We start from the raw sequence: 14,191 nt of genomic DNA on the forward strand, positions 1-14,191 counted from the left end.
AAAAATCTGTGCACTGCTTAGGACATGAACTAACAAGTACCAAAAGACATAGCTGCATCTGCACTGCAGAAATAATGCAGTTTGACATCACTTTAACTGCCATGACTCAATGCTATGGAATTTTGGGATTTGTAGTTCTGCAGGCTATTTAGCCTTCCTGGTCAGCGAACTTTGGTGCCACACCAAACTACAAATCCCAGAATTCCATAGAAGTGAGCAATGGTAGCTAGAGTGTTGTCAAGCTGCAATATTTCTGCAATGTAGACACAGCCATAGTTAGGGTAAATAAAATTTCCTTAACTTTATGGAGATTTTGTATCATGCATACAACACAGAAGAATGCCTTAAAGCCCTTGGGTTGCCCATATGTACTTTAAAAACGGAAGGTTTCACGTACCAGAGAGATGCCCAGGCTCCACACATCTGCACGGATATCATAGTCTGGTTTTGAGGGATCAGGGGGGTCTATTCTCTCAGGCTAAAAATAAAAATGCTGTTAGAAACTCAAACAAAAGAACACTGCTTTGCTACTGGTTTCTCATCTGAGCTTATTTAAATTGCTCTTATTACATGATCCAAACCAAAATATAGTTTTGGAACAGAAAGGACATGTTTTTGTTAGTTATGATTATAGCACATTTTCTGAACACACAAGCAAGATTCTAGTGGCAATTTTCTGTAGTAGTATGAAAAAGAGATGTAAACCTCAGACCCAGAGAACGGTCTTTGGCCCATGCTATATTTCAGCTGTTCAAACTAAGCAGGTCTGGATCAGAGACTACAGAAGAATCACATGTAAGGCTAAGCAAAATGGATGAAGAAGCAATTACAACTCTAACAAATTAACTGAATCACATATCAGACACAGATCCTCTCTGATTCTTACCGCCATATACGCTGCACAACCAGCACTTCGTGTTTTGGCTTTCGAGTCTACTAGTCTCCCACTGATCCCGAAGTCACACAGTTTGATTTGTCCCCTCTCATCCAATAAGATATTAGAAGGCTTCACATCTCTATGAATGACACCATGCTTCTCTTTCAGATAGTAGAGTGCTTTGACAATCTGGAAGCATCAAGTCAGAAACAAAACACTACAAAAATTATCAACAATTTACTGTAAGCCAGGGTGAATGAAGCTCCTGAGCTCCCATGTGGCCTCTTTTATGGTTTTATTGTATGCATCTTCTAACTTTGCTGATTCCCATAGAGCTTTTCAAAGTGGCTACCCATGGACCTGGGCTTGTCTGCGATCTGTCAGTTGGCAGCCAGACCAAGTTTCCAGGAAAATAAAGCAAAAATAACTATAGCTAGTGGGCACAAATATGGAACTGCACTCTGGTATATTAAGGGGGGAAATTGCCAGTCATCCACATCAGACAGCCTGAGAAGCACTGCCTCTTCCAGAAGCCTCCAAAAAAGTAGCAATTAACCTTTTAAATAAGTCACAGGTATGGTCTGCACAGTTTAAACAAATACATTTCCAGCCACTCCTAGGATGGGGCAGGGGGGCTGTTTTTGCATTTTTGATAGTTTACACACCCTTATAGGGGGATCCCAGAGGCAGAAACTTGGCTTCTGGGCCATGCTGAAGAAGCCCATCCCTGCTGTAAGCGAAGGAACCCTCCAATGGTTTACAAGAGATGATGAAAACTATGGCCACATGAATGAAAGGCATGCAAGCAGATACATTCTGAAAACAAAAAGTATTCAATCACTCTGCACAAGTGCCCATCAACTACTATAGCATGAGTATAGTAGATCACTTTTTTACAGAACGCATTTCTCAAGTGGGAGAAGCCTTTTAAAACACCTTGTTGCCCTCTAGGATTCTGCAAAAGAGATGTCCAGCACTCACCGCCACAGTCATCTTTCCCAAGATCCTCTCAGGAATAGGTCCCTGAATGCGTTTTTTCAGCTTCTCTGCACAAGTGCCCATCAACTCCATGGCTATAAAAACATCAGTCTAAACAGCAAATAAGAAGAAACAAAGGAAACTGTTTTAAGGCCACAATGACTAGGCCAGTGATGGCGAACCTTTCTTGGTTCGCATGCCGGGGCGGGGCATCTTCCCCTGGGGGCAGGGACCATGTGCTGGGGGCGGGGTTTACACCCTGGGGGCAGGACAGTGTGTCAGGGGGCGGGGCTTTCTGCTCTCCAGGGGCAGGGCTTCTCCCTCCACCCTTTCCCTGGCCTCCAGCTGGGGCCCCTTCTCACCTTCCCAAACCCATGGCAGCGCAGCCATGGGTCTGGGAGGGCGAGCGGGGGAAGGAGAAGCTGGCATGGGGCCCCTTCTCCTGCCCTCCTCACCTCCCCAAACCCACGGCAGCGCAGCCGTGGGTCTGGGAGGGCGAGCGGGGGAAGGAGAAGCCTTGGGCCTGGGAAGGGGAGGAAGGAAGGAGAAGCGGGCACGGGCCGTTTCTCCTTCCTTCCCTGCCTTCCCAAACCGAAGGCAGCACTGCCTTGGGCCTGGGAGGGTGAACGGGGGAAGGAAAAGCCAAGGAGGAGGAGGCTGGGCACGCGTCCCAGCCTCATCCTCCTCGGCTTCCCTTTCCTCCGCGCGAAAGGGCTCCATGGAGCCCTTTCGCGCGGAGAAATGGGAAGATGGCTGGGAAGAGGAGACAAACAGACAGACGCACGCACGCACGCACGCCTCTTTCTCCTCCTTCCAGGCACCATTTTCTGGCTTCCCGTTCTCTAAGAGAGACAGCGGGAGGCCCGAAAATGGCAGGGAGGAGGCGGAACGGGCACGCACCCATTCCGCCTTCTCCCTCGCCCCGTGTCTGGCGAAATGGCGCCATGTGCCACCCATGGTATGCGTGCCATGGGTTCGCCATCACAGGACTAGGCTAATCACATTGCATTTAAACATAAAAATAAACTAGAAAAGATATTAACAATGGATTCACATACATTTGTGATAAAAGTCCCGAAGCACTGAACAATGTAAGGACAGTCATGGCTCTTCAGCACTACATCCAGGTCCATTAGGATCCTCTTGTTCTCTTCTTTGTTACCAGAACGACGCATTTGCTGAACACAAGAAAACAGAATGAGGCACATGTGAACAAAAGTGGGAAGATGGAGAAGAGCAGAGTGTGATGAGGTTTTACACTACAGTCAGTTAATTCTTTATGATAATTTAAGGAGTATCACCATTCTCCATCCAGGAAAGTTAAAGCCTCAAATCAAACTATTTCATCCCATCCAATCCCACCCCTTCAACTGCTGTAAAGAGAACCAAATCATCCTGCCTCCTTAAATATTTACCTGATACGCAGTGAATCCATGCAGGATCTTGCCCTCTCCTTTGCAAACGTTTATTTTCAGTTTAAGGTGCCTGTACCTCAACACTCAAGTAGATTTGCCTCACCTTTACAGCTATGATGTGTCCTGTCTTCTTGAAACGCATTTTCCACACCTGTCCACAAGTTCCACTTCCAATCTCACCCAGATTTTCTAAATCATTGATTTCTGCTTGGTATCTCTGTGAAAAGATGAGCACACAAATACAAATAATGATGCTGTTTATCAATCAGTTGTACACGGAGAACAAGGCGACTGCTTTTTAAATTAACTCTTAATCCAACAGATTTTGAGTTATTTTAAACTGCTGCACCTCTCACCTCATATGCTAAAATGTGCCCCATGAAACTACTGTGAACATAAAGAGGAAATAAAATACAAAGGCAACTTCAATGTGTTTTCACCGACATGGGCACAAATTTTGGGGTGCACAAGGAGAGTGGGTTTGTCTTTTTGAAAGGCATACCACTTCTTCCTTAACTCTTCGACTTATCATTTGCACTATGATAAAGACGAATAAAAGTGAAATGATACACAGGTTCCACAACCCCCACATTCTAAGGTGCAGACTGGGCCATTAGGCATCAGATTAATGGGATACCCAGCCTTCTGTCCTGTTCCTCAGTCCCCCAATAAGGCACCTGCCTTAGCTAGCTATTCAGCTTGGTATGACCCTATCTTGTACAGACACACTATAGACCCAGAAACCCTAGCCAGCACAGCCAATTGTGAAGAATGCTGGGAGCTGCAGAGAACAACAGTTGGAGGGCCACACAATTCCCACCTCTCCTCTAGATCAAATCATCTTACCTGTCCTCCAATGGTCAAGTAACCCGTTTGCTTCATAATTTCCTGTAATTTCTGATCAATCTCTATACTAGAAAGGGAGAGGGAGAAAAGATAAAATGTTGTAGAGCTGCTCCTATCCATGACAAAGGAATATAAATATATACTCTTTCTCATTGCCCCCCACAAGACACAGTGGAAGACTGCACACTTCCATCCTCAACAGGGGCATCTAGACAATCCTATAAACATGAAAAGCTCTAAATGAGAAAAATCTCTCACCATGTTGTAAATAACGATGATGCACATTAAGTCTTGAGTTTTTATTGGTGGTAATAATTAATGGTAAGCAGCAGTTCGTAGCCATTATAGATTTAAGTATCATAGCGATTATATTTAACATGCCCACTACTGCATACCTCTATGTTCATGCAAAAAATGACTCATTCAATAGGCGGAATTAGCCCATTAGTACATGATCTTGTTCATAAACATTAGTTTCAGCTTCTTATTATCTAATATAGGTATCACAATGAATTTACAAAAGGTCCTCAGGTAAACTAGCCTATTAAAGTAATAGTTACAGAATCTTTAGGTGTTAAGTGACAGCACTTTCAAAACAATAAGAGAGCAGTTGGGGGGCTCCAGAATTCAAGCCTTCACATACTGCCCAGTGTGAAATAGTCACTATGTTGTAGCAACAGTAATAAAGAACCACAATTAATGTGGAGAAGCCATTCAGGCCCAAACCTGGTTTTATCCAAGGCTGTACAGTCACATCTTTCTGTATTAAATTCAACAGAGAACACCAGCACCTATTTTGGTCCAAGTTTTCTTACCTCTCCATGCTTCTGTGCATGAGAAATGGTGGCTGAGGAGGCAAGCCCAGCATATTTCGGGGGCGTGATGGATGAGTGTGCTGGGGCGAATTTTCCAAAGAGGAGGAGCGGCTGCTGCCATCATTGGCTAAAGGAAGCTGCAGTGCTAAGGAGGAAGAGATCAAAAGTCAGCAAAGATGAAGCAATACTTGGACCTAGTTTTAAGCAGGATCCGTTGCACCCTAAACCCCAAAGGTTTCTGAAGGCAGAGGTGCTGAAGAACCAACGCAGCAGCTCCATGAAAAATGTACTGGTACCCTAACTAAATTCTAGGATCAAGATGTAGAATTCAGACATTATCCTAAGTTCTGCTTGGCACTCACCTAGCTGCCCTCAAATCTCATGGCTTTCTTTGTATAGCAAGTACCTCTGCATGAAAGCCATAGGTTTAAAGAATATCCACATGAGGGTGAGCCAGACTTAGTTTTGAACTGAAGGGGATTATAATACTTGGCAACAATTCACACCCTCCCTATTTTATGATCTATCTACAGATTTTTTCTTTGGCTAACCAATATGATACATGTTCACAGTTTTAGTAGACATTATTTTCAGGTCTCTTTGAAAATGAATGGGAATAACTTACCAGTTTATTTCAAAATGTGTTTGATAAATAACTTCAAAATTCTGAAAGCCTCTCCTTAAGCAACAACATTGTTATACTGTGTGAAATCACACCAATAACTAATTGAGAGATATTATCTGTTATCTTTTCTCACTATGTTCTGTAAATTGAGCACACAAATCCAGTGTGGAGACCACAATGGGAACTATCTTGTGGGTGGCTTTTGAAGCAAGACCTAACCTAACTTGCCTTTTCATCATAGCACTCTGGGCCCAGAAACAGTAGTTCCTCATGCAGGGCCTCCACACAGCACATAAAGGTAAAGGTATTCCCTGTTGACAAGGTTGTCAAGTCGTGTCCGACCATAGGGGGTGTTGCTTATCTCTGTTACTATGCCGAAGAGCCAGCGTTGTCAGAGACTACTCTGTGATCATGTGGCTAGCATGACTGCACAAAATGCTGTTTACCTTCCCACCAGATTGGTACCTATTTATCTACAGTGGGTCCTTGTTATCCACTGGGGTTTGGTTCCAGGATCCCCTATGGATAACAAAATCCATGGATGCTCAAGTCCCATTAAGTATAATGGCAGAGCAAAATGGTGTCCCTTATATAAAATGGAAAAATCAAGGTTCATTATTTGGAATTTATACTTTTTTGGAATATTTTCAAGATGTGGATGCTTGAATCCATGGATAACAAAGCCGTGGATAAGGAAGGCTGACTGTACTAGCATTTGCATGCTTTCAAACTGATAGGCTGGCAGAAGCTGAGACTAGTGATGGGAGCTCACTCCATCATGCAGCACCCTGGCCTCAAACTGCCAACCTGCTTATCTTGCAATCAGCAGAGTCAGCATCTTAGCCACTTGAGCCACCATATCCCCACAAAGCATGTATCTCAGCTTAATCAAGTTGCTGGCATCTATGCATGTAGCTTCAGAATATTAGTGGTTTACAGGCTGGGAAAATGCCACACTGGTTTATTAACAGTGTACAGATAGGAAACGGATGGCCTGCTATAGCCTCAATAATGCCTGCACGTACACTATATGGCAAGGGAACTGAAGGTGATGCCATCTATCCAGAACCCTCTACTTAACCCAACAACGGCCTGCTGAGACGCTTTTAACAACTACTTTGCAGACAAAATCTCTCAGATAAGAGCCCATTTGGATGCCAATGTTGAAGAAAAACTGACTATTGAGGTGTCCAGTAAACCCGTTTATGAGATTAAACTGGATCAGTTTGAGCTTGTGAGTACTGATGACGTGGACAAGATCCTTGAAAAGGTAAAAAAGACAACATGCCTTCTTGATCCCTGCCCATCATGGCTGGCTGTCCAGGGGGGTGAGGCATTGATGGCACTTCTTAGATGTATCATCAATGCTTCCCTTGGGGAGGGTCATATACCTTCCACTTTGAAAGAAGCGATCATTAGACTGCTCTTGAAAAAAACCCTCCCTGGACCCCCTGGAGATGAAAAATTATAGGCCTGTTTCTCATCTGCCATTTCTGAGCAAGGTGATCGAGAGGGCAGTTGCTCTTCAGCTCCAAGCGCTCTTGGATGAAGCTGATTTTCTTGATCCATTTCAAACGGGCTTCAGGACCGGGTATGGGGTGGAGACTGCCATGGTCGCTTTAACTGATGACCTAGTCATCGACAGAGGGAGCGTGACCCTGTTGGTGTTGCTGGACCTCTCAGCGGCATTTGATACAGTAGATCACGATATCCTTCTGGAACGCCTGAGAGAGTTAGGAATTGGAGGCACTGCTTTGCTCTTGGGCAGGTTCCAGAGGGTAATGCTTGGGGACAGTTGCTCTTCAAAAACAGAGCTTAATTGTGGTGTCCCTCAAGGCGCCATCCTGTCCCCGATGCTATTTAACATCTATATGAAGCCGCTGAGAGAAATCATCCGAGGATATGGGGCCGGATGTTATCAATATGCTGATGATACCCAAGTATATTTCTCCATGTCCCAGTCATCAGCAACAATGACAGATGGCATCTCTCCCCTCAACCAGTGTCTTCAGGCAGTAATGGATTGGATTGGATGAGGGAAAACAAGCTCAAGTTGAATCCAGACAAAACGGAGGTACTTATGGTAGGGGCCCCCAAACCAGGGATTGGGCTGCAACCTCCAGTCCTAGAGGGGCTCACGCTCCCCTCAAAGGACTGTGTTCGCAGTCTGGGGGTGCTTCTTGACCCGTCGCTTCAGATGAGGAATCAGGTGAATGCAACGGTCAAGAGTGCCTGCTATCAGCTTCGGCTGATATGCCAGCTGCACCCTTTCCTGGAACAGGGTGACCTCGAAACTGTAGTACATGCACTGATAACCTCAAGACTTGATTTTTGCAATGCGCTCTACATGGGGCTACCCTTGTGCCTAGTCCGGAAACTCCAGTTGGTACAGAATATGGCAGCCAGGTTGGTCATGGGAACAGCAAGGAGTGACCATATAACACCAATACTGAAGTCACTCCACTGGCTGCCTATCAGTTTCCGGGCACAGTACAAGGTGTTGGTTATCACCTTTAAAGCCCTACATGGCTTGGGCCCAACCTATCTAAGGGATCGCCTGCTTACATATAATCTGACCTGTACACTCAGGTCCTCTGGGAGGAATTTATTACAGCCTTTAAAGACTAGGTTGACGGCGACCTCCCAGAGGACATTCTCTGCAGCCGCTCCCAACTTATGGAATGGCCTGCCGGATGAGATCCGCCAAATTACCAATCTAGAGAGCTTTAAAAAGGCCATTAAGACGGATCTCTTCCGGCAAGCCTTCCCAGAATAAAATGCTCAGCCACAAATAAGACTTCCCATCCAGTAAACTCTGCCCATGATGATTTTTATTTAGCTTAGTCGGTTTTAATATGTAGTTTTTAATCTTACATTGTTTAATCTTGTTTTAAGGGGGGCATTATGTATATATGGATGTATTTTAACCTGTTGTACGCCGCTTTGATTGCCTGGCAAAAAGTGGGATAGAAAAAAAATATTATTTATTATTTATTTAAGGTGACATGGCTTTAAACTGAGCCAAGTGAACAGAAGATCAGGAAGGAGGACAAATATGACTTAAAGAAGTTTAAGCAAAAAGGTGTATGACATGGGTAGGGATGTAGGATGAGCTTATTCTTCTTCCCTGGTATGTTGATCAAGACCTTGAACTAGTGCTGGGCAGTGGGAGCACTCTATGAGCTTAAACCAGGGACATTCTTCATTGTTGAGTCTTACTATAAATATCCTCAGAGTAAAATTTGTGCTAAGTCTGAAGAAAGTGTACCAAGGACAACCATCTACCATAAGACAGACATATAACTAAAAGAAAGAACTCTTAAGGACATTTACAGATGGATCAGGAAACTGCATTATACTGGGAGTATTACATGCAAGCCAGTATAGGAAGTCATGCTGGAATTGTTTTAGCAACAATGGTTAGTAGCTGAATGGTTAGATCTCATGTCTCTAGCACAATGAATACAATTATTTGATATTGCCCGAAGCACCTCTTGTCCTTCGCAACAGACTTAAACCCAAAATAAATAAGGAGAAAAAGCTGCAAAGATGCTACAGCTATGTAAGTTGATGGTGTACAAAATGCCTTGTGCAGAAATCCTAACTTGCCTTCATCTGACACTGAGGCTCAGCAAAGTATCATTAGATCAATCAGAATGCAATCTAATAGCTATGCTGCAATTCATATTCTGTGTGTCACAGTTCATGTCTTAAAATGAAACAGGTGCATTTAACCATCTAATAAAGATCTCAACTACACACACATGTATTCATTCACACACCTGAAGAATGCAATAAGGTCTACAATCGCCAAAAAGAGAAGTACTGGCTTTCACACCAGGATTCTGAAAAGGACAAGGATGCACATCATGATTTGCTAATACCATGATTTTTCCCCCTATTTTCAGAAAAATAACTGGCTATTTCCCCTCAAAATTGCAGAGAAATGTTTGAGAATAAATGCCTCCACTGTGTTACCATAGTTACCATAGGCTATTAGTACTAGATTAGTGTCTCTCTTGAATCTTCAGGCATTTGTACATCTCCTGTCCTTTGGGCACAAGAACAGCGGGTTTTCAGGCAGTGACTCTGCTTCAAAAGATAATCATGTATGACTCTGTATGGTCTCATGGCTTTCCCTTAAGTTCCACTTTGAAATCACTTGTGCTGGCAATGCATTATGGATTGAAATGCAATGCCTCACATGCTTACTAAGATGTTGTGCTGGGGTCCAAAGATGAATGAGCTCCATCCACTAACCCAGTGGAATCTGACCTTTTTTCTCTGAACAGCTGCCCCATTAAAATATTCACAAGCTGCTTTTGAAATTCTTTTCAACTTCAAAAACAATGTGTCTCATGATAAGGAGAGGAGGGGAATTATGCTTTGAAGAAACAGGAAAAAAGCATCCATGGCCTCTGAGAACTGATCTCACAATTCTTTGGCTCCCAGCCCTGAGACTGAGGTGCATGTGTATCAATTATCTGAGGTACTAAACACACTGCAGAAACAATCCAGTTTGAGACCACTTTAACTGCCCTCGCTCAGTGCTAGGGAATTCTGGGAATTTTAGCTTATTGTGGCACCAGTGTTCTCTGACAGATGTCCCACAAAACTACAGTTCCCAGAATTCCCTAGCACTGAACCAGGGCAGGTAAAGTGGTCTCAAATGGATTATTTCTGCAGTGTGTTTTGGACCTACATCAGCTAGAATAAACGACACCACTCTATGAGTGGAATGGTCTTTGACCCATCAGTTGGATGAGAAGGGGCAATTTTCAGTAATTCCTCCCTCCCTTCTGAATCCCCTTGCATCATCTCCCACACAGATTCTAAAGAGGGGCTCCACACCCTGCTTCCCCAGCCTGCTCCAAAGGGTGGTAGACTTCATGAAACAGGGTTGGAGTGGCATAGGAGCATGATGCAGGGGATGAGGGAATTGCTGCAAATTATCCCCCTGCGTATTCCCTGGAAGCCTCCCCTGGATCGAACATTTTCAGCGGGTTACAATCCAGCTATCTTTTAAAAATATAAACACTCCGGCTTCAGGACAGGATATGGAGTTGCAAATGCTATGGTCGCCTTAATCAATGATCTTCGTCTGGGCATCGACAGGGGAAGTGTGATCCTGTTGGACCTCTCAGGGGCCTTCTATACCATCGACCATGGTATCCTTCTGGAACGCTTGGGAGAACTGGGAATTGGGAGCACTGTTATTGCGGTGGTTCCATTCCTATCTCTCAGGCAGATTCTAATTGGTGATGCCTAGGAGACAGCTGCTCCTGGAAAAGGGAGCTAAAATCTGGTGTCCCTCAGGAGCCATTCTGTCGCCTATGCTATTTAACATTTACATGAAACAGCTGGGTGAGATAATCCAGAGTAAAGGGCCGGGTGTTATCAGTACACTGATGACACCCAGATATGTTTCTCCATGTCTCGGACTGCTTTGTGACTAAGGAAGGCATCTCTCCTCTGAATGAATGTCTTAGGTCAGTAATGGACTGGATAAGGAAAAACAGACTCAAGTTGAATCCTAGTAAGACAGAGGTACTCACCATAGGGAACCCTAATCTGGTCTTGGAGATATGCCAACCAGTTCTGGACAGGGTCACACATCCCCTAAAGGACTGTGTTCGCAGCTTGGGGGTGCTCCTGGACTCATCACTCCAGTTGTCAACTCAGATAGATGCGACGGCCAGAAGTGTCTGCTATCAGCTTTGGTTGATACGCCAGCTGTGACCCTACCTGGAGCCAGAGGACCTAGAAATGGTGGTACATGGGCTGGTAACCTCTCATCTCAACTTCTGCAATGAACTCTACATGGGGCTAACTTGGTACCAAGGTGCAGAATATGGTAGCCAGGCTGATCACTGGTAAATCCAGATTTGACCACATAGCACCTTTTTTAAAATCTCCACTAGCTACCAATCAGCTTCTGGGCGCAGTACAAGGTGTTGGTTATGACCTTTAAAGCCCTACATGGCTTGGGTGCAGCTTACTTGCGGGAGTGTCTCCTTCCTTATAATCCACCCCTCTCACTCAGGTCCTCTGGGAAGAATTTACTGCAGCTGAAGAAGACCAGATTGGCCACACTTTTTTTCATCGGCCACTCCAAAAATGTGAAATGACCTGCCAGAGGAGATCCGTCATATTACCACCCTTGATGCCTTCAAAAAGGCTGTCAAAGACGGATCTCTTCTGGCAGCCCTTCCCAGACTGATTTCCCATCAAAAGATAACCCCGTCTGCCCCTAGTTGTTGTTCTCCATTTGCCTATCTCTTAACTGTTTTTAATTTTGTATTTGTAATTGACTATTTGAATTTTATGTTGGTGGAGTGTTAGGGATTGTGTAATTTATGATTATGTCATATTATGAATTTTTATGTTTTTACTGTAACCCGCTCCGATCCATTATTATTATTATTATTATTATTATTATTATTATTATTATGTAACAACAAAACATACAAAGAGCTTCACAGATATGATATTTCTATTTCCTTGTCACACCAGTTTTCCTTTTTTTTTTTTTTTTATTACAGTTTTCCATGTCCAGGGATTTTTTAAATGACAGAACATTTATTAAGCTGAAGTCTAAAAAGACAGTTCAGATACAGTTTTTCATACATGCTACCTGTGTGAAGCAGTGCTATTGTCTTGCAAAGCCAAACAATCCAGAAGACTAACTATGGTTTTTTTTGTGGGTTTTTCGGGCTATGTGGCCATGTTCTAGCAGAGTTTCTTTCTGACATTTCGCCAGCATCTGTGGCTGGCATCTTCCACAAAAAACTATGGATGCCAGCCATGAAAGCCTTCAACTTTACTATGGGGTCTAACGGCCGCTGCCATGGTCCAGAACAGACCACCGGCAAGGAATAGTTTTCTCCTGCTCCTTTTGCGGATGGGTTTGGGCTGTGTTGGCCAGCCTCCAGCTTCTGGCCAATCCGAGGGCATGTATCCACCACCGGATTGGCCCGAAGGTGAAGCTTTTTGCCCATCTGTTTTGGGCCTATGACACCCATGAAAAGTTAACAGCTAGTTGTAAAAGTGAAGAGAAAAACCAAGGAGGAAGCTGCATAGCAGAGATAGGCAACAGCCATGGGTGAGAGGTTGTGCTGGCCCCTCTTGGTATCTTGGAACCAGAAGCCCCTACCCTTTGATTTTTTTTTCAAATTATCCTCCCCCCCCCACCCCACTTCTGAGGCAGGTAAGGAGAATTACTACCAAGTTTGGGGTCTTCCCTGTATTGTTCTCAGCCCCGGACCACCCTTTCTTTTAGGCAGGAAAAACTGGCTGAAAATATTAACTATTTCTCAATTGCACCCAACACAGGCATGGGTGTTGTTGTTTTTTTAAAAAATTAAAAGATAAAAACTGTAGGGCTGGTGGCCCTTGAGGGGCTCAAAAACTGCCCTGGGGTACACATGCAGCTCACAGGCTGTACTTTGTCCACCCTTTCTTTGTACCAAAATGGATGTTCAAATACAATGAAGCACCCAAGAGTGCAATCTCAAGCTACTTTGACATACCATTTTTTTACAGAACAATATTCTAGCCTAGTTTCTCATATTTTTCACAAACTTTGAACTTGCTCATAGAATAGCTATGATGCATTGACACTTTACCCACACTGTCGTGCCTAGCCTGGAAAAGGACTCAGGGGATGAGCCAGAGCCTCTGGGACCTGAATCTGCAGTTGTGAAGCCTGAGCTCGGTCCTAGCTCTGCTGTGCCCACTCCAGCCTGGGGCATCTCAGGAGGCTCAGCAGAGTCTCCCTGTGGTAGAGTCTGTGGACATGGAAAGGGTCAAGTGAGTGTGCCTACCTTCAGTCAGTGTAGAGCCGAAGGGGAGTGCCTTCATAGGTCACGGAGGCTTTATCAGAAACGTGCTGGTAATCACACGCACCTGAATGCCTGCAGCATGCCCATATAAGCAACTGTAGGATGTCTGTCTAGTTGCCAGTGATTATTTGACCTTCTTAGGGAAAGTACTCTGGCTCCCGTTGATCTTTGGACTGAAACCTTGTTTCTTGGACTGCTGACTTGTTTTGTCTTTCTGGAACCCTTGACCTTTGGACTGCCTTATCTACCTGTCTATTTGATACCCTAGACCAGTGATGGCGGACCTATGGCACGTGTGCCAGAAGTGGCACTCAGAGCCCTCCCTGTGGCACATGTGCCATTGCCCCAGCACAGAGTTTGCCAGAGTTTGTCACTAGAAAGCCAGAGGAACATGGCACTTTGCAATAAATAAGTGGGTTTTGGGTTGCAGTTTGGGCACTCGGCCTCTAAAAGGTTCACCATCACTGCCCTAGACCTTGGACTTCTTGACAACTCTTTTGGTAATACCCCTTGTGATACTACACTTAGACTCAAAGGCTTTGTTACTTAGCACTGGCTCTGCCAGCCAGTGGTTTATTTGTTTGGGAGCTGAGCTGGTCTTATTAGCCATTTGACCGCTTTCCCAGACAAAGACAACTATTTCTCTTAAGTCCATAGATAGCGTGATAGATTTCAGACTTTGTTGTTAGCTGCCCTGGAGTCAGTTTTGACTCATGGCAACCCTGTGGATGAGACATCTTCAAGAATCCCGATCTTCCACTTCCTTGCCCAGATCCCGCAAGTACTTGCCCATA

General features: G+C 44.5%; 1 protein-coding gene across 2 annotated transcripts in view; it reads right to left on the reverse strand.

Moving 5' to 3' along the window:
- LOC149322001 (dual specificity mitogen-activated protein kinase kinase 7) overlaps positions 1 to 14,191 on the reverse strand; it is a 45,776-nt gene that overhangs the window by 12,132 nt on the left and 19,453 nt on the right. For both annotated transcript variants that reach the window (XM_089532869.1, XM_089532859.1), the window contains 7 exons: positions 4,932 to 5,076; positions 4,117 to 4,183; positions 3,374 to 3,487; positions 2,914 to 3,033; positions 1,859 to 1,966; positions 887 to 1,066; positions 398 to 478 (listed from right to left, as the gene is read on the reverse strand). In XM_089532869.1, coding sequence (XP_089388995.1) covers positions 398 to 478; positions 887 to 1,066; positions 1,859 to 1,966; positions 2,914 to 3,033; positions 3,374 to 3,487; positions 4,117 to 4,183; positions 4,932 to 5,076 — 815 coding nt within the window. The remainder of the gene's footprint in view (positions 1 to 397; positions 479 to 886; positions 1,067 to 1,858; positions 1,967 to 2,913; positions 3,034 to 3,373; positions 3,488 to 4,116; positions 4,184 to 4,931; positions 5,077 to 14,191) is intronic.

The sequence above is a fragment of the Sceloporus occidentalis genome, unplaced genomic scaffold, assembly GCF_023333645.1.
Source record: "Sceloporus occidentalis isolate IW3139 unplaced genomic scaffold, rSceOcc1.0.p SCAF_1, whole genome shotgun sequence".
Taxonomy (NCBI): domain Eukaryota; kingdom Metazoa; phylum Chordata; class Lepidosauria; order Squamata; family Phrynosomatidae; genus Sceloporus; species Sceloporus occidentalis.